Below are 20,220 nucleotides of genomic sequence, written 5' to 3' on the forward strand. Positions count from 1 at the left end.
TTTTTCAAATAAACTATTTATACACAAAAACATCTCTTAAAATTAAATAATAATTTGTAAGAAAAACAATTTGGTCGCAAATCATAGATTGTTTAATCAAAAGCTTGAAATATAGGGGGAAATAGCATCTTGCTTGTTGGTTAATATTCTCTAGCACAGCCGTGTCCAAAGAGCAGTGAAACAGAAATGACATCATTTATTAGACTTCCGTACAGTCCAAAAAGAAAATCCCCAATTCCCAGCAAATTTTAACTGATTCAAAAGCCAGAAGTTTAAACAAAATCAATAGTTTGATATATAAATGGAAAGGATTCCTGTTTTTCAACAAATTTAATGGTACTTCTTAAGAATAAGAGCAATATGGCCTTCTGAATTTAAATTACAATGTATTTCAAAAAAGACGGACGAACTTAGACAAGTTTAATTTATTGGGTCGAACCATGACATCCCGTGTGTTTTTTTGCATATAATTATTGTGCGATGCAAATATGGCGGAAGCTGTTGTAGATTCCAGAGCATCGTCGAGGTTTTTCTGTCACAAGTGTGCCACAGAAATAGCTCCAGAATTACCGGTAAAATTTGCGTGTAACACTCTTTATTGTTAGTTGTATTTTGAGTGTGAGCAGAGATATATGAAGTGTGTTTGTTGATGTGATTATTTTGGTATAGCGTTGGCGAGTCTGGTGTGATGTGAATGAACCAGCAAGCAAGCAGTTTAGGAGAGTAGAGTTGTGTGTTGTGTGGCAGTGTTGAGTGTGTGAACATGGAGCTAAGTAAATAATGGCACAGCACAACATTAAGTTTACACTGTTGCATGACGTGTGGGATTTCCCACATTTAAATTGGGAATTGTATTATAATGTCTATGAATTATTCCCTTGCTAGCTAGCTGTTCACCATAATGTGTTCACTGACATTTTCAGAATGTGATGTGATCACTATACCATGCTATACCCACCACCACTGATTTGTGAATTTGTAAATGTTTTGAAAATTGTACTTACAAATGGCAAAACAATCTTTAAAAAAAAAAAAGCATGAAAAAGAATGCCACCACCCACAAGCACAGGGTCACATATTTTACTGCCTCTTTTTCGTAAACTTTTAAGACAATTTTTTGGCTTGAATTCTGTTTCCGGCCACCACTTTCATCTCCCTTAATTTAGGTAAATTTTACTCAAATTGTATCCTGACCTGTCCAGAAGGGTTGACAGAATGTATGCACATCAGTTACTTTGAGTTGACATTCCCTTTTGAATTTGTTTACAAACAAAGAGAGAGTCAAAATCAGGAAAAATTCTGTCATAGTTGCGAAAGAAAAATGAATTTCCCTGCATTGCAATTGGAAAGCAACGTGAACATGATTGTTTACGTCCCGTAATTTGCTTCGCAATGGACCGTTCCGGCTTTCCACTAAGCTCCACCCGCCGCGCACGTGAGCAAGACACGTGTACGAGCACTCCCGATGACATTCTGCACGATTCTGCCGCGCGTGCCAAATATACACGCACGCATGACCGAGTTTGTCCGACCACAATCATTGCTTTGATTGGTCAAATGGGTGAACGCGCACAGTTTGATTGACAGGCCGGATCGGTTCATTGCTTTGCGCGTGAAGTATGGATGGTGACAGGCCTGACATTTGCTTTTTTGATTTGCTTTGAGGTTTTCAAGAATTGTCACAAGTGACAAGTTTACTAAACTATTCTGATTTTTATATTGTGTACTTTTCACTATACATGTAGGTAAATTAAAACAGATTGAATCTTGCTTCAAAAGAAAGATAAAAAGTGTTGTGAATATTATTGTATTGTTTGTTTATTCACATCACGCACGAGTTTGAAATTGTCATTCGTATCTCGTTTAAAATAGCTCAGATGTACACCATGTTTGCTCTGAGCTATTTCATGCGGGATACATTTTTTACAAAATCAAAAAAAGATGGTTGTGCACTGACACTATGATATAAACTACAGCATTTATGGTGTTTTCTTTTGTCTTGTTATAGGACTTCACATGTCCGAACTGCCATGGGGGGTTCATAGAAGAGGTTGGCGAAAGCGAAGAACAAGAAAGGTAAGAATTTGAATCAGAAGGTTTGCCTTACAGAACTAGGCTTGGTCCATAGAAATAGAACCGTGAAAACACGGAGTGCATCATTGTGCATGGGATTTCTTTGTGAGACAACTTTTATGGACGCGCGTACTGTACGCCATTTTTTATACGTGTGTATGGCAAGATATTTTGCCATACAGTGACGCCATGAACATTGACCAATGAACACACTAGAAACAGTCTATGTGCGCTGGCATCTTGCCATTTTGCCATCACGCGTGACACTTGATGCTCATTGCGCCATACGTGCATGTCACGCGATGATTGTTTTGCCATACAGGCATAGTGCTTGTTGTCGATACGTCGCGTCCACAGCCCACACAGAGGGCAGCCGAGCTCAGCGTTCTCCAGGTTCTATTTCTATGGCTTGGCCACAACTTTTCAGTGGCTAACCTGTTGGACCAGTTTGCCTGTCATTTCACATGTAGTCCATACTTGGTAATAAATAGTGAAGCTTTCCAACACTAAACAAGCCAACCGAACATTTGGAAGATAATTTTGTTTGGTCCTTGGTAGTGTTGTGGCCACGGTTGGCGGTGTTGGGGTGAGCCAGCCCAGAGCAAAATACATTGTATAGAAAGGTTCGCGGTGACACCATATTGATAATCTCTAAATGAGTTAGGGTGGTTCTGATCGACGCTTCGATCAGTATGCTCTGGTCGCTTCTGGAGACAGCCAGCCCGACCTTTAGGAGATATTTTTGTTGCCTATCTATCGGGCAATCTTGGTAGTCTAGTTGGTAAGACACTGCTCTAGGATCGCAAGGGTCGTCGGTTCGAATCCCACGCGAGTAATATTAATGCGTGATATTTGTTCACAGGACTAGGGAGAGAACTGAGTATACAGTGCTAACACATCGGTGCATGGGTAAAATCAAATTTAATAAGCTCATTACGCTTTTATGGGATCAGGTTTACCACCAAACTAGAGAGTTCAACAGTTTAGTTGCTGAGTTACCATATGGTGTCGGATTTTGTTTAGAGTGAGGAAGAAAACCATTCAAGTAAGTTCATGAAGAATCAGTTCTTATTGTAGTTCAATATGTGTTTTTCTTCTTTATGTGACAGGACGGAAACTAATGAAGTTAGTGGTGAAAGAAGTGATGTATTTGATTCAGCTTTAGCTTTCACTTCGGTAAGTCAAGGTTTTATTTGCTGTCTTTAATGTAAAGTTGTTGTTGGTTACAAGAATGGGATGGAGGATTGTCTAGGCCAGTTTCACAGTGGGTAGGTTTCCACATTCAAACCAGGGACATATAACAAAAGGGACAATATGTCCACGGTTGCTATCACAAAGGAAATCATTGTGGTTCACGGTTGCTATCACAAAGAGTTGAACAAATGAGGGTCCACGATTGCAGGTGTTTACACACTTGTGTGTGTGCGTGTATGTATCTCCCCTCTTATGATAAGTTAAACTGGGCTGAAGGAATTTGAGTCAAAAAGAGGGAGCTCCAAAATACAATTCAGCGTTTGGGGAAAGAATCTGACCGGACAGAATCTCCTGCCACACCGTGACTGCTGACGACCTCAGAACACTAACTGCCATTATCTTACAAAACCAAATGGAAAATGTCTTTTAACAATGCTTTGTAAACATCGGATACCTCATTTGCATATTAATTGCTTGTAAGAGAAAATGGCGTCTGGGACTTTGCAATTTTTCTGGTAGACGCCAGATGTCAAGATAGTCTTAAAGAATAGTACGTAGGCGTTCTGGGTAATTTTAGCTGTGCTTCAATGTACCTGTTCTAGTACACAGGACTTGCACTTTTACATGTACGTTCAATCCTTACAAAGTGCAAAGCAATTCTTGTGAAGTACATGTATCTTGCTCAAGGGCACTATCATCGTGACCAGCCAAGCCGGGGTTCAAACCCGAACTCTGTGACCTTGAATCCAGAGCACAAGACTGCAAGGCCACGACAATGGTGGTAGGGTGTCATGGCCAAGCAGTTTAGAGCTTCAAATTCAAGTTCTGGTGGTTAAGTCATCAGATTGTGGTTTCACATCCCGGTTATGACACGTGTGTTCTTGAGCAAGACCCTTCACTAGAATTGCTTCTCTTGTCAAGGTTGACAATGGGTTTGAAAAACCTTTTGGAGCGCCATGGCAGCCCGGGGCTGTATACTCCCCAGGGAACTGAGAAAGATTACATGATTGTTATTGGCCAATGACAAGGGCATTACGTACAAGTATTAATGTACAGCGCATTGGTAAAATGCGCTTCATAAGATCTAGTTATTACGATTGTTATTTCATCTTATCTTTTCCTCTGTGCTTGTAACTCCTCGAGTTGGCTACATCCCAAAGCCTTAGATCTCAAGGGTCTTTCTCATGATCCTCAGTTTTCCAAAAGCGCCGCCTTCTGTAGCAAATCTCCCCGTCACATTTGTCCCTAGTTCATCTGGATGTTTCCCCAGTGCTTTCGGAATGGTGCCAAGCGCTCCAACCACCACAGGTACTACAATATTCATACTCGTTGTTTGACATTTGTCTCTGTTCCATCTAAACAGTTATGGAGTCATTTAGCAGACCCTGTCAATCATCAAAGGAACAGAACGCCGGGCGGCCCCAACGAGCCTGGAAGCAGCAACAGTAGCAGTAGTAGTAATTTCAACAGCGGTAGTGCCAGTAATCCACGCAACGTCACACCCAGTCCCACAGCCAGCAATCCTCCTAGGTTACAACAGTTTGGCCCCAGAGGGCAGTCGTCCAGGGTAACCATTCAGAGGATGGGGCCTCGGGATCAAAGGGGGGACCCGGCTGCTGATATGATAGCGTGAGTATTTAGGGAGGAGCATGCTTTTAAATTGATTTTACCTAAGACAGTTTAGGCAGCCCTATTGGTTGAAAGGTTGTCACATGACCAGGTTTTAATAGATGCCTGATTGCGACAAAGCTGGAGTGGTTTAAGAGCGGTTGGTTAGAGTGGGTTCAGAGTTCATGCGATGAATGACCTTGCCTTTGGCTCAGTCTTTTATCACATGGCTGTTTAAGACCTGGTCATAAAGGACGTCACCTTTGGCTTGGTCCTTTTTTACATGGCCATTTTGGATCTCGTGGTGAAGGACCTCACATTTGGCTCAGTCCTTATCATATTTAGGACGTTGTCATTAAAAAGTGCACCCATGATCCTGGCAGTGACAAGTATAAAATAGATTTGCAGTGTAATGTTTTAGTTTTTTGTTGAACACAATTCTTTTTCCTTCTCTGTAGGATTCTGCAACATTTGTTAGGACTGGGTAACCCCATGCAGCAAGCAGCACCTGGTGGTTTCGTCTTCCCAGTGTAAGTCACTATTTCAGTTTTTTTCTTTGACCTCAAGGCAAACTCTGCTAAGCATCTTTATGAAATTGAGTCCTGACATATATGCTTGATGCTTTGGTTGTCATCAGAATAATTAACATCGAGGCAGGGCCCATTTTAACAAAGCCTGAAAGCACCAAATCTTGTTAAGCACAAATAAAAGGTGCTCAGCAGACACAGATTACCAACCAACATTTCAAAAGGTTTTGTAAACTGAAAGTTCAATCTGACTGTGGGTATGATAAAGTTACTTTAAATTCTATGAGTAATAAACAATATTGAATACCTTTAAAACAAATTAGATCAATCTTATCTTAAAAGTCTCAGTGCTTGTTCATATCAAAGTAATTAAGTTGATGTTAAATTGTGCCATGAAGGGAAGTCATGTACCACGACGTGTCGTGGCTGAGCGGTTAATAGCACCAGATTCAAGCTCTGATGTTTCTGATCAGCAGAGTGTGGGTTCGAGTCCGGGACACTGTATTGCTTTGTTCGTATGGTGTAAAGTCATTGGTCCCATGCGTTTTGTAACGCATGGCACGTAAAAGAACTGGGTGCACTTATCAAAAAGAGAAAGGGTTGGCCCCTGTGTTCCTGGTTTAATTGGCAGCATACTTCACCACAGCACCTTGTAAACCATAAATGGTTCTAAGGATTTGGTCTCATAGTTCAAACGTATTCCTACATACCTTGCAGAAAATACTGTATGTTACAGCACCAGGAGCGTCACTGAGTGAGGGATATGTGCGCTACAACAAGAAGCCACTGTTATTATTATTCGGATTAGTATACAAATATTGACTGCTTTGAGTGCTGTGGTTAAAACTATGACTCCCGAGGTGATCCCCGGAGCGTTCTATTTTAGTTTAACGCTACGGGGATCACCGAGGGAGTCATAGTTTTAACCATTGCACGAGTAAAAAGCAGTCAATATTTGTTTTGTTACACCCCAAACATTTCTCTAAATACTTTACTATTATTATTAAGTTACAGACATGAATGCTACAATCCACGGACGACGCGAATACAGATTGCAAAAACTTTTACTAAAATAATAATAATAATAAGACTTGTAGTGCGCACATATCCACCCTGCTGGGTGTTCAAGGCGCAGTAAAAACCAAAAACAAAACAAAAACAAAACAAAAACAAAACAAAAACAAAACACAACACAAAGAAAAACAGACACAACAAAATTAGTCATTGAAAACCTGTGACATAAGATAAGTTTTGAGAAGAGACTTGAATTTTGCAGTACAAAGACAAGATCGAAGATTAAGTGGTAGAGAGTTCCAGATGCGTGGCGCGGCTGAAGAAAAAGACCTGTCACCCCATGAGTGTCGAGACTTGGGTTCAATGAGGAGAAGCATAGAACTTGATCGAAGATTCCTTGATGGAGTGTAAACTTGAAGCAGTTCAGAAATATAGTGGGGAGCCTTGCCATTAAGAGCTTTGTGGACAATGAGCATCAGCTTGAAGATGATTCGTTGAGAGATAGGGAGCCAGTGTAGTTGTTTCAGAATGGGGGTGATAGAACAGGATTTTCTAGACAGTGTCACAATGCGGGCAGCAGTATTTTGGAGCCGTTGAAGTCTGGAAATCTGGTTGTTAGGAAGACTGTAGAGAAGAGCATTGTCGTTGTCAAGACGAGAAGTAACAAATGCGTGAATGACCTTTTCAGTGGCACTTTTGTCCAAGTACTTGCGAATCTTACCTATATTCCTGATGTGATATGATAATAAACGAACAATGTTGTTGATGTGTGGCTGAAGTGTCATTGATGAATCAAAAATAACCCCTAAGATCCGAGCTTTCAGCGAGGGAGCTATCCGAGCATCACCGATGGAGATGTATGGCACTGAAACCTTAGTTAACTGTTGACGTGACCCAAATAGAAGGAACTCTGTCTTATCATCATTTAACTTCAGGAAGTTTTGTTGTGTCCAACGTCGAATCTCTTGGATGCATTTCTCAAGTCTTGCAATAGATGCATTGGCATTTTCTTGAGAAGATTTAAACGTGATGTATAGCTGAGTGTCATCTGCGTACACATGGTAATTCAGATTAAATTTCAGGATGATGTCACGAATCGGTAAAGTGTATAGCGTAAACCACTGCGGGCCGAGTACCGACCCCTGTGGCACAGAGTAGTTCAAAACAACAGGGTCGGATATCGCGGTGCCAATACATACATGCTGAGTTCTATTGTAGAGATACGATTTGCACCATGCTAGGGCTGTGTCCTCTATGCCAAGGTGATTCTGGAGCCGAGAGAGAAGGATGTTGTGATCGACAGTGTCAAAAGCAGCACTCAAGTCTAGCAGGACTAGTGCTGTAAGGTTACCATTGTCCATTGCAGAGAGAATATCGTTGCTCACACGGACTAGTGCAGCCTCGGTCCCATGGAAAGGCTTGTATGCTGACTGGAACACGTCGGACAGGTTGAAAGTATGAATGTGATCAGAAATACGTGATGAAACTACTCGTTCGATGACTTTTTCAAGATATTTTAAGTTTGCAACCGGTCTGTAGTTTTTTAATATCTCCTTGTCCAGGTTTGGTTTCTTGATGAGCGGCCTGATGTAGGAAACTTTGAGGCTATCGGGGAAACAACCGGAACTGAGGGATTCGTTTACAAGCTTAGTGATGTAGGGTACAAAAATATCGATGTTTTGCTTTATCAAGGATGTTGACACTGGATCCAGCTCACAGGATTTTGAAGGAGATTTCATAATAAGCCTTTGAATCTCAGCAACAGTCGCAGGCTCAAACACAGATAGTCTACACTCTGGTTGAAGTTGTGGCAATGTCTGCGGCACGTTGTAAGGGACTGATGAAAATGATGAGAGGATGTCTGAAATCTTGGTGACAAAGAATTTCTGGAACTCATTTGCTAAGTCCTGGTCATTGTAAGTGGATGGAAGGACAGGGGTTTTGGGTTTGAGCAACAACTTACCAATTACTGTGCTGCATGTAGTGTCGTGCAATCCGAAATGGTAACAGACTATTAATTTATCATTTTCGTACACGCAACGGACGTCTAGCAAAACTAAGACATGTCATGTGACGCGCTCTAAACCAATGAGCAGGCAGAGTACTTGTAAGGGGTGCTATAATATATAATACCTTGAGCTAAAAGCCCTGTGGTCTTGTAAAGTTTCTCCCCGAATTTGAGCCCTGATTTCTTTCACATGTCTTGATTGCATTGAATTGATATCCAAATGTGACTGTTTATGTTTACATTGTGCAGTCAAATGCTTAATCTACATGGCAACCCACGAGACTATGCATGGGGAGAAGGTGGTCTAGACGCCATCATCACCCAGGTAAGAAATAACATTACAGACCTTTATCATGATGTCTCCATCTTGGGTCTTGTTCCTCAAATCGAATAACAATAATGAATGCTAATACTCATTTTGCAAATAGGAACCAGACTATTTTGTTCTTCCAGCCTCGGTTTGATTACATTGGTATCAATTGGAAAAAAAAAACTGAAGATGGCTGTAACACGATAAAGGTCTATTATTATTTTGCCTCCTACTTTTCAAAAGTCTAACTCAGGGTTGAGAAATGTCAGAGTTTTATCTGAATTCAGATTTCGGAGTTCAAAATCGGAAGACAAAAATTTGTGTATTTGTCTCCAAATGAAATAAGTCATGCTCTTTGATGTACTTCTTTAGTGTTGAAGGTATTGTTCCCAGAGGCTCCTTGAAATCTATATCTTGAGGGGTTTAAACATTTTAAAGGGAAGGTACACGTTTGGTAATTACTCAAAACAAATATTAAAGTAAAAACTGACTTCGTAACAAGCATTGGAGAGCAGTTGATAGTATAAAACATTGTGGAAAACGACACCCTCTGAAGTAACGTAGTTTTTGAGAAAGAGGTATTTTCTCCCTAAAATAATAAAAGACTTCTAGCTAGAAGTCTTTTATTCTTTCCTGAAAGCACACAAATTCGTCTAACAAGGGTTTTTTTCTGCCATTGATCGTTACCAAGTAAGTTTTGTGCTGACAATTTAATTGAGTAATTACCAGTAGTGACGAGTGGCTTTAAGCATTATGTTGACAGAAACCAGTCTATGACCCTACAATGTACCTTCAAGAAAGTCTCCTCTAGATTTTGTCGTTATTGGATCTTTTGTGTTTAACTGTATATATTTGTTTCTTTCTGTTTGCAGTTACTAAATAATGTTGAAGGGCAGGGCCCATCACCTGCTGCACAAGAAGATATCGCTAAGCTTCAAACAATAACAATAAACAATGAACATTTAGGTAAGATTTCAACTTGTCTTGAGAAGAAAATAATCAATATTTGAATTCAGTTGAGTTACTGAGGAGGGGGATTGTGATATGTTTAGGTTTTGGCTTTGGCTTGACTTGACTTTGAATTATGCTTGGGCTTTGACTTAGCTTAGATTAGGCTTTAGCTTTGTCAGTAATTTTGAAGTGGTGCGCTTCGGGTAGGCCCCATTGCGGTTTCAGATATTTTTTTTCATTGATAGATTGAATATTTTCCTCTTGTTGGATGGAACATTCCATATGTCAACTCGTGAAAATATTCCCACCATTTCACTTAAAAACATTCACTATTTATACAATATTTTGAAATCTTAGGCCGTATTCAAATTGGCGGCTAAAGTTACGGCTTTGACTGTTGATAAGGGTGTTGCTAAGAACAGTCTACAATTCAATGCATGATGAGCCAGAAATCTAGCCATAACTGTAGCCACTAATTTGGACATGGCCTTGAACAAGTTGTTTAACATTTTTAGTTCACACTTGTCAACTTCTCTTTTCACGTATACTTTGTATTTTTAAAGGCGTCATAATATTACTTCCCGAAACTTTCTCATTGCCAATGTTATTTCACTAATGTTTTATTGGAGTTTTTGTATTTGTAAGCCAATAGTTTTGCAGTGCATGGGCTTCTTGTTTAGGGAAGAAAGCATGAACGAAATGAATATTTAATTTTCTTGTTCCCCCCATCAACAGAAAACACTTTAGAGTGCCCAGTTTGTAAAGACGAGTTTAGTGTTGGTCAGCAAGCCAAGAAGATGCCCTGCAAACACCTGTTTCATCCTGATTGTATAGTCCCCTGGTTAGAATTGGTAAGTTTAGAGTTTCATCTCCCGTTATCTCTTTCTCAATGGCAGTTGTTGTAATAGTTACAAGGTTGGAGACTTAATGTTATAAGTTGAAACACGATGGGTTATTGAGCAACTTGAGAACTGGTTGTGTGACATACATGTGTACTGGGCTTACTAACATATGAATAAAACATGAGTCTAGACTTTTACCAGTCCTACGTAAGTATTATCACAACAGTAGTCCCTTGCTTGGTGCTTCAGATGGGACGTAAAGCTGTGTAATGCACATAAAAGAACCCATTTCACTTATCGTTAAAGGCACTGGACACTATTGGTATTTACTCAAAATAATTAGTTAGCATAATTACTTGGTAACAAGTAATGGTGAAATGTTGATTGTATAAAACATTGTGAGAAACGGCTTCCTCTGAAGTAACATAGTTTTAGAGAAAGAAGTAGTTTTCCACGATTTTGATTTTGAGACCTCAGAATTAGATTTTGAGGTCTCAAAACTTTGTGTGACGGGTGTTTTTTCTTTCATTATTATCTTGCAATTGAGCTCAAATTTTCCAAGGTTTGATTTTATTTATGCATGTGTTGAGATATACACCAAGTGAGAAGACTGGTCTTCGACAATTACCAATAGTGTCTAGTGTCTTTAAGAGAAGGGGTTGTGAAGGCTTTATTGTATTCTTATAATTCGATGTAATGCTTACGGAATTTTCATTGCATTTGTACATCTTTAGATGAATCCTTTAATGGACAGGGAACATATCATTTATTCAATGTGGCATTTTTTTGGGTCATAAATTCAAATAGATGCTATTTGTTTGTATTTGCAGCATAATTCCTGCCCAGTATGTAGGAAAAGTCTGGATGGACACAGTACTGAGAAAGACATTAGTACGGATGGTAATGGTTCCAGTGATTCAACGCCTGCTGCCTCTTAGTTTAGACTTCATAGACAAGCTTTATACAGGTAAGCACTTCAATAAGGTGTGGGGTGTTGTGGCTGAGTGATCTGGGGTGATCTAGTGGTAACGAATCAGAATAATTATTAGCATAAAACCTTACTTGTTAACGAGCAATGGGGAGTGTTAGTATTAAAACATTGTGAGAAACGGCTCCCGCTGAAGTGACGTAGTTTTCAAGAAGGAAGTAATTTGAATATGAAACACATGTTGGAGTCAAAGATATAGAATAATTTAATTATATATCTATGGTTGGAGTTTGTGTTTATTGAACGCTACGCGATAATGTTTTGTTCAACTTACAAAATGGCCGCACAAACACACGCTTTGGGGGGCGCCAGGGGCCTTTCTCAAACCACGGCTTGGGCTCCGGCTCGGGCTTAGGCTTGCTGCGTGCTGTGTACGCAGCTTGCATTTTACCTGCATTTTGGAGCAGCGCGTATTGCACGGATATCAGCACGAGCCAGAGCCCAAGCCGTGGTTTGAGAAAGGCCCTAGTTTTGTCAACTTAGAAAATGGCCACCTGCGCGCATGCCGGGGCGCGTATATAGGCCAGTGCACCCTCTAGATCTTATATATAACTCTATGGGATAAACGCACCGGACTCAAGTGTTTATGGATAGCAGAGTGTGGGCTTGAGTCCTGGTCGTCACACTTGTGTCCTTTAGCAAGACAAGTAACCATTGTTGCTGCCTCTTTCAAAGCTGTTGGTCCCATTTGTTGTGTAACGCATGCAAAAGAACCCAGTGCACTTATCGAAAAAGAGAAGTGGTTCGCCCCTTTGTTCCAGGTTTGATCGACAGCATATTGCACCACAGCACCTTGTAAACCAGTACATGTTGCTACAAAGAAATAATCTCATACTTCCAAAATGTTACTCCACATTACATTGAAGGAAAATACTGAATGTTGAAGCGCCTTGAGCATCACTGAGTGACGGACTTGAGCGCTATGAGAAGCCATAATTGTTATTAACTGTTAATTCTTATTCTTATTGATATTCCAGATGCAATGATGATGTCCTGTGCATGCTGGTCTAACTGACAATCTTGTCTTGTCCAGTTTGACGCAGATGACACTAGCAAGCCAGTGTGACAAGTTCATCAAGGCTCGCTGCGCACTACACCAGACATCATGACCACATACTGCAAGTATACTCATCATCAAATTATAACCAACAGTTGACTTTTAAGGAAAACTTATTATTTTTATTTGAGAAAGTTTTATCAAAATGCTCACGCTATCTCTTTGATTTCTCAACGCATTTTTTTGTTATTCATGGGAAATAAAAAAAAGAGAAAGGTCGGTGAGTTATAATTTGTTAATACCTGACATAACCAAGGTTCATTACGCATTGGAACAAAGTACAGCTTTAGTACTGTGGCTAAAGGTATACCACAGGTTAGCCCTGGCGGCCTTACACTTTTGTATTATACTACAGTGACGTCCTGGATATCAGGGTCCATTACTGGGGCGTAAAATTTTCAAAGCTTCATAACTAAAATCTTACCTGCAAGAAGCCACTAACTTAGATTCACATTCCATGGCAGCATACATTTTTCTGCGGTGGGTTTTGGTTGTCATATATTCTCCACAAATCTGTCATTTTCGTAAAATAATGCAGCTCCCAACGTTAAAAAATTCCCGTTTACAATTGTATTCTCACAGTCAGCCGTGCGTACGCAAGACGCCTGATGCGCAATATTTTGTTTGCGTGTTAACGCTGTGCAGTCAAGATACGGTGACCAAGAATAAATGCGTCTTACATCCTGCGTCTTGCACGCAAATGTATACGTGTACGCACGGCAGCAGACAACAATGTGAGAGTGCGATCAAAACGGGAATTTGTTAACGTTGGGAGCTGCATTATTTCACGAAAATGACGGATTTGTGAGGAATAAATGACGACCAAAACCCAACGCAGAAAAATGTATGCTACTATGGAATGTGAATCTGTTGAAATTAGTGGCTTCTTGCAGGTAAGATTTGAGTTACGAAGCTTTGAGAATTTTACGCCCCAGAAATTTAGGACTCTGTATCCGTGTACAGCACAGAGGAAGAGTCCTATATAGGGCTAACACCACTGGTGTGTCTTTACACTGTTTGAATCAAGATAACACACAAAATTGATAGCAAATTGAAAACTGCCACTGATATGCCTTCTGTCTTTGAATCAAGAAAAGTATGTTTTTTTTTTCCAACGAGAACAATTACCGAACAGCAAACCAGAGAATAGTCCAGCAAAACTATAATACAGAATGTGCATTTGCTCTTAAATTTTACCAGTGTATTTACATTTTGATTTGTGACTTTGAGACAAGTTGTTGGAATTTTGTTACCCCAAAAACTTGTCTCTACATGTTGACAAAAAGAAAAAGCTCTCAATTTCATAGAGCTGCTACAAGCAAAATAATTGCTTAAGCACGAGAATAGCGCGCTTATTTTACACATGTTACTGGCCAAAATTTCATGCCTTATTAATATAGATTGCTTCTGAATGGTGTTTAGCTATTGTATACTTAGCATAACAATTGAGTGGAGTCTTGGCCGGTAATCTGATTTTACCAAGCAAGGATTTTTTTGCTTAAGCAAAAATTTGTGCTTAAGCAAAAATTTGTGCTTAAGTAGCTCTATGAAATTGGGCCCCGGTCCTTTCTTGGTAGACAAGATACAACACTGGTGGTATGAGAAGTGTACATTTTGTATCATAACTTTCACATTCAATCAAGAATTGTAAAAAAAAAAAACTGATTAGAGACGGCCACCTTTCTTTATATCAGAAGGTGATTAAAGCTGTACTGTCCAATCTTCCATTGAGCGTTGTACAAATCAAGCTGCATGAAGTTCAGGCTCTGTGGCACTTTCTTAATAATGTCACATACCTTAAAGGCACTGGACACTATTGGCAATTATTCAAATAAAAATTTACTTGGTAACGAGCAATGGAGAGCTGTTGTTACAGTTTTATCTTATACAATACTTAAAATAAAACCTATGTTAGACATTGAAGCAAGAAATGTTGAACCATTCAATTCAATGTTTTTGATATTATACGGTGCTACTCCACTAGGGCACACTTTCTCAAAGCCTGTAAGCATACAATTTTTGTTGTTAATTCATGAAGTCCCAAGTCAACTATGTCCATTAACCAGCTACGGCTACACCTATGACAACCACTGCATGTCTGTGGCTATGATGGATAACTGTGTTAACATGTGTTGAACTATGGTGTCTTTGGCAACAGTTGCCGGCAATTTGGACCAGCTTAAAGTCTCGGGCATAATATTAGAATATTGACCCAATGTTAGAGAGAACAACTGTGTTTCTTTTACTTGGGAAAGTAAAGTACATCTGACATTTTGCAAGGTTCACAGCAGAATTTTGACTTCATAAAATACTGCTTGACCTAAGCAAAGGCACTGGACACCTTTTGTAATAGTTAAATACCAGTGTTCTCACTTGGTGTATCACAACATATGCATAAAATCTGTGAACATTTTCACTCAATTGGTCATCGAAGTTGCAAGAGAATAATGACAGAAAATTTGTGGGCTTTCAGATGTATAATAAAAGGGTGCAGGCCTGAAGTCTTTTAAAGTGTTTGAGTGAGAAATTACCTCTCCGTTGCTCGTTATCAAGTAAGTTTTTATGATAATAATTATTTTTGAGTAATTACCAACAGTGTCCAGTGCCTTAAGGGGCGTTAGGAAAAATAGAAAGAAAAAAATGTTGTGGTCAGAGCCTCTCATCATTTGGCAGTTGTTCTTTCTAGCATAAGATTAATTAATGCAACAGTGTGAATTCAATTTGAACAGACACAGTTAGTTTGCTTGTTTTTTTTTTTGTTTATACTGGAATAATTAATAGTATCCAATAGTAAGCACACACAAACTGACTAGTAAGCAACAAAAAAAGAGGAAGTTTAGCCCAGGTAAATTTAGCTAGTGTGGAACCGCTATGCATGTGGAGATCAAGCCACACATGCTTTGACAGTGTCCACAAAGTACGTGGTTAGTATCAGGGCCCAATTTCATAGAACTGCTAAGCACAAAAATTTGCTTAGCATGAAATTTCTTCCCAGATAAAAACAGGTTTACCAACCAAATTTCCATGTGATTTTCAGGATAAGTAAACAAAAGCTGAATACCAGTAACAAGCACTAATAACAAATGGAAATTTGGCTGGTAATCCTGTTTTTATCTGGGAAGAAATTTCATGCTTAGCAAATTGTTGTGCTTGGCAGCTCTATGAAATTGGGCCCTGATATTTTGGGGAAACTGGGCAGATGGAAAAAGTATGGAATTTGGCCCAGATAAATGTGGCTGGTGTGAAACCGCAATGCGTAGTGAATTCAAACCATGCACTCGATGAAAGTGTTGACAAAAGTATGGGGCGGGGGTGTCTGGTGTTTTGCGAAAGCCTGCCAGAATTACCTCCAATTGAATGTGCATTTATTGTGACTGTTGCAATACATCAGAACGGTTGTTGTAAACGGTTGCATTTTCATTTAAAAGTAATGAAACCTGCGATGAATGTAGGTATGTTTTGGGGAGTGGTATGTATTAATATTATTATTATTATTTTTTTTTTTTTTCGGGGAAGTGATGTTGTACATAAATTGTTTGCAAATTTGTTATTAAAACATATTTTTTAAAAAGACACGCTATAGATTAATTGAATTTTAAACTTAGCCTGGATTTGAGAGCTGCCCATGTCTTGAATGCAGTGTACACCAGTGGTAAAGTGTTTATAAATGCAACCTGTTTCAAGAAAAGTTCAAAGGGGGAATTAAGTTTCCCTTCTTGTGTTTTTTAGTTGTTGTTTTTTTCTGTTTTTTTTTTCCCCTTTCTGATTTGGCAATAATCCAGAATGATGGTGGTTGATGAGTAGGGAGAAGGTTTTAGCCTACCAGTATAATGGTTAAAGGAGCTCAACTTTGCTGGAAGTGTAAAAACTGTCGGTCTAAATTGTTTACTTACATTACATCTACTTGTACATGTGAATGACAAATAAAATGGTGTCTTAGTCTAAAACAGTGTAACCACAAGACACCTAGAAACCCCTCTGTCACACTATGAATTAAGTGTTTCTGGTTCACACTATATCAAGCACCCTAGAGTACAGGTTTTTCTCAGGCTTGCGAACACACCGAGCCTGGTGTAGTTAAGGTTGACCCAGCATTTGTCAAAGAGAGCATTTGGTCACAGCCTAATAATAGCGCATGGTTTTTTTCAGGGGAAAACATTGCACCAAAGTGGTTACATCATGGAGATTCAACTGAACTCCAAGTCAAATGACAGGAGACTTCCCTGAAGTCTGTTTGTAATTTTCTCGATTTTGTTCTTCGAATGATTTTACACATTTCTCACATCTGGGTTTACTTGTAAGAGGACATTATTCTGATACATCTATTTGTGCAAGCTTATAATTGATTTCATGTTGTAAACACCTGAAATTGTTGCTTGGGTTTTTCTTTTTCACAAGAAATATTGGTTGAATTTGTCAACCTTGTTCTATTAATTTATTTAAAATTTAAAGCAAATTTCTGTATGCACTTGATTTCATTTATGTATGTATTGTTTTCCCCATTGTAGTATTTTGTGTAGAATCTTATTTTATTTCGGCTGTTTCCCTCACAACTGCAAAAACTATTTATGGCGAATTGTTCAGAAATATCGCACGACAGCGCCCTCTTCTGATCAACCTCCTTCAGCCCATGTTAGACACACGCCGGGGGACAAAATCTCCTGCGACATAAAGCTCTGTGTTGCAGTCACCTCTGTACACAGAACAAAAATGATGTTGTTCATAATGTAAAAAAAAACCTGCGTGGATGTGTGTAATTTCACATGGTGTTTCAAGTCCGCATAGTGGTCGTCTTTTTGTTCCCAGGTCCACACTTCAAAGGAACAGTCTCTGTGTGACATTTCATGTGATGTTTAACTTTTCACTGCTGAGGTGCTTTCGATTTATTTTATCAAGTTAAAATATTCTAGTTTAAGTTTTTAATTAACGCATGAATATTTCAAATGTGAACGAAAGATCAGAACAGTGGCATTGTGTGTATACTGGTCTGAAGTTTGAGTCACTGAAAACTCTCACAAAATAATAATGTTTGTTCGTTTGTTTGTTTTGGTGTTGTTGTTTTTCTTTGAGTAGTCCTATGAATACATTTACAGACACTTTACCAAAGGTGTCGCATCCTTTTAACATCACAGTGGGTAGACGTGTATTTGTTTTCGAATTGATGAACTAATACTGTTTCGTTTTTAAAAAAATGGGTATGCTTTTCTCAATTTGTTTTGTGAATAAAAAAGTTAATTGACGATCGATCTTCTGTGTTGCTGAGTCGTTCTAGTTTTCGTCGGGGTTGGGTCTAGTTTGTCACACTTTTTGGGTAATTTTTGTTTTTATGAGATAAATTATTAGCCTAACATCACAAGGCCAGACGGCCACTTCAAGGTGATTATTTTGGTCTAATAATCGACCCAGATCAACTGTCACCAGGGGCTCAATGCCAACTACTCCTGGGGCTGAAACTGGGTTACCCCCTTCGTATGGGTATCATCGTCCACTAGGGGCCAGCCGTCGCGTTCACAAAACTCTTCCCAACTTAGGAATAATCTTGGGACTTGGGACGAGTTGAGCTCCTTAGTGTATGGACGTTAGGACGCATTAAACCCATCCTAAGTTATGATGAGTTACCGTCCTAACCCGAGATTGGATTAATCCTAGCGTTTCGTGAAATCGTATGTCTTGTCCAAGGGCAACATGTGTAAGGAGCGTGAATCGAACCCACACTCTGCTGCTGACATTATTCACCAAAGCTTTTGGCCGGTGAATGAGACAGCACGGCAACGACACGACCATGCTTGTTCCATTTGTATTTACTCTATTGGTTATAAGTCTGTACTAGTTTCAGTCATGCAATGTTTAGAAATAACATAGCCCCCCTAATAATAAAGGTGGTATATACTTGGTAATGATACACACAATGAAGTTCATGAACGTGAAATCATGATTGTTCGAGAAAAATGCAAAAAAAAAAAAAAATGCATTCCCAAAAACTAGCAACAGCTGATTTCGGGAAATATCTGTTAACAAGCTGAAAATTCTGCATTGTCGGCTCAAGCGACAGATTAAGCACAAGTTTAAAGGCAATGGACACTTGGTAATTACTCAAAATAATTATAAACATAAAACCATACTTGACAGGTTGGTAGTATAAAACATTGTGAGGAACGGCTCCCTCTGAAGTGGATTGAGTACTTTTCAAGTTATTTTCCACAAATTTGATTTCGAGACCTAAGGTTTAGAATTTGAGGTGTCGAAATCAAGTATCAGAAAGCGCACAACTTTGTGCGGCAATGGTGTTTTTTCTTCCATTATTATCTCGCAACTTCGATGACCGAATGAGCTAAAAATTTATGCATATGTTGAGATACACTCACAAAACATAAACACTACGACATTGTTTGTCAGCTGGAGCAATCCTGTCATACATTTATTACCCTCTGTAACATTGGCGAAAATTGCCATGTGAAAGTGAAATATTATTCTCGTTTTAAAGCTAAAACCTTTCACTAAAAACACAATGATCCATATTAAACACAACCCCATGATCTTGACCACAGCCCCAGACACAAGCGCATTTCACAGTGTGTGTGAAATGATCAACGAAATGTCAATTCTTTAAAAACCAACAAAGTTCAACCAACAATATTGCGGTCATAATAATAGTATTGTCAATAAGTTGTTTGTTAGTTAACAATTATTTTCATTAATAGTGTGCAGGGGTGGACTTTAACCAGTAGACAGTCCGTGAGTTGGACAAATACAAAATACTCATATTTTGATTCCAACATTGAATAGACGCTTTGTCTTGTGGTTGGAAATTTTAAGCGCAAACATTGCAACAGAGGTTCCCACTGTGTAAATTCACCATTGTGTTGAATTTGTTTGTGCAGACCAGAAACATACAAACCAAAATATTTGTTGGTGTCCTTTGTAGTGGTATTTCCCTTTCTGAGAAGTTTGAGAGTTTTTCTCGTATTAGAAGAAGAATTGATTTACTTTCAAGGTTTGAACTGTCATAAACTGACAACTGTCAGTCACTGTTTGTTGTTTTCTTGTCACATATGGAGTTAAAGGTGCTATGTCAGATGTTTTGCCCCAAACATTCAAAAATATATTTTTTGAGTGAATGGTATTTCAAAGAGTATCACCCGCTCTTGCGAAAAAAAGTTAAACTTTTACTTTTAATGGTCAAGAACCATGACAAAAATTTAAAACGTTTTTAAAAAACACATAAGAATTGGTCATGTGATTATATTGTCGGGATCCCGCGACAAAAAAAAAACTAATTTTGAGCACTTTTTTTTCACTGCTACTAATAATTGGCGGACTTTTTCGAGCAATGGTTCAAATGAGGGCTTGTAACTTTCTCGACCCCCATCAAAATACCTATTGAATTTTAAATCAAAATTTTGGGGTCAAATCGGCCAAAAATCTTTAAGAAGTGTGACATCTTTAAGAAGTGTGACATCGGAAGAAAGAAAAACTGTATTCGGACGACAACAATCGGCGCTTCTAAACAGCTTGGTAGGGATTACTTCTTGAACGAAAACAGAAAATCATAGGCCCGAAGTCTTAAAAGCCTTCTTGCTGATTATAGATTTCATATAAATAATCTATAGCATCCGTGAGTTGAGTTTACCAGAGCGTAAACTGCGAT

The 20,220-nt window shown here is 39.0% G+C and overlaps 1 protein-coding gene across 2 annotated transcripts; it reads left to right on the forward strand.

Annotated features, from left to right (window-relative positions):
* Positions 1 to 487: 487 nt before the first annotated feature.
* Positions 488 to 12,951, forward strand: LOC117295896 (E3 ubiquitin-protein ligase RNF126-like). Of its 2 annotated transcripts, none has more exons than XM_033778682.1 (10): positions 488 to 572; positions 2,009 to 2,076; positions 3,183 to 3,249; positions 4,631 to 4,896; positions 5,334 to 5,405; positions 8,674 to 8,749; positions 9,607 to 9,700; positions 10,421 to 10,536; positions 11,358 to 11,494; positions 12,493 to 12,951. In XM_033778682.1, exons 1-9 carry the CDS (start codon positions 489 to 491, stop codon positions 11,463 to 11,465), a joined length of 951 nt encoding a protein of 316 aa, XP_033634573.1. In that variant the 5' UTR covers position 488; the 3' UTR covers positions 11,466 to 11,494; positions 12,493 to 12,951. The 2 variants fall into 2 exon arrangements, with proteins under 2 accessions (XP_033634573.1, XP_033634575.1); XM_033778684.1 differs by having other exon boundaries at positions 12,559 to 12,951.
* The last annotated feature ends 7,269 nt before the right edge of the window (positions 12,952 to 20,220 follow it).

The sequence above is a fragment of the Asterias rubens genome, chromosome 10 (assembly GCF_902459465.1).
Source record: "Asterias rubens chromosome 10, eAstRub1.3, whole genome shotgun sequence".
NCBI classification, from domain to species: Eukaryota; Metazoa; Echinodermata; class Asteroidea; order Forcipulatida; family Asteriidae; genus Asterias; species Asterias rubens.

What these genes read in the sequence shown, in the direction of transcription:
- LOC117295896 (XM_033778682.1), top strand. Translation starts at nt 489, where the DNA reads ATGGCGGAAGCTGTTGTAGATTCCAGAGCATCGTCGAGGTTTTTCTGT. An exon ending in AAATAGCTCCAGAATTACCG is followed by an intron (nt 573 to 2,008) that starts GTAAAATTTGCG and finishes GTCTTGTTATAG; the next exon opens with GACTTCACATGTCCGAACTG. An exon ending in GAAAGCGAAGAACAAGAAAG is followed by an intron (nt 2,077 to 3,182) that starts GTAAGAATTTGA and finishes TTTATGTGACAG; the next exon opens with GACGGAAACTAATGAAGTTA.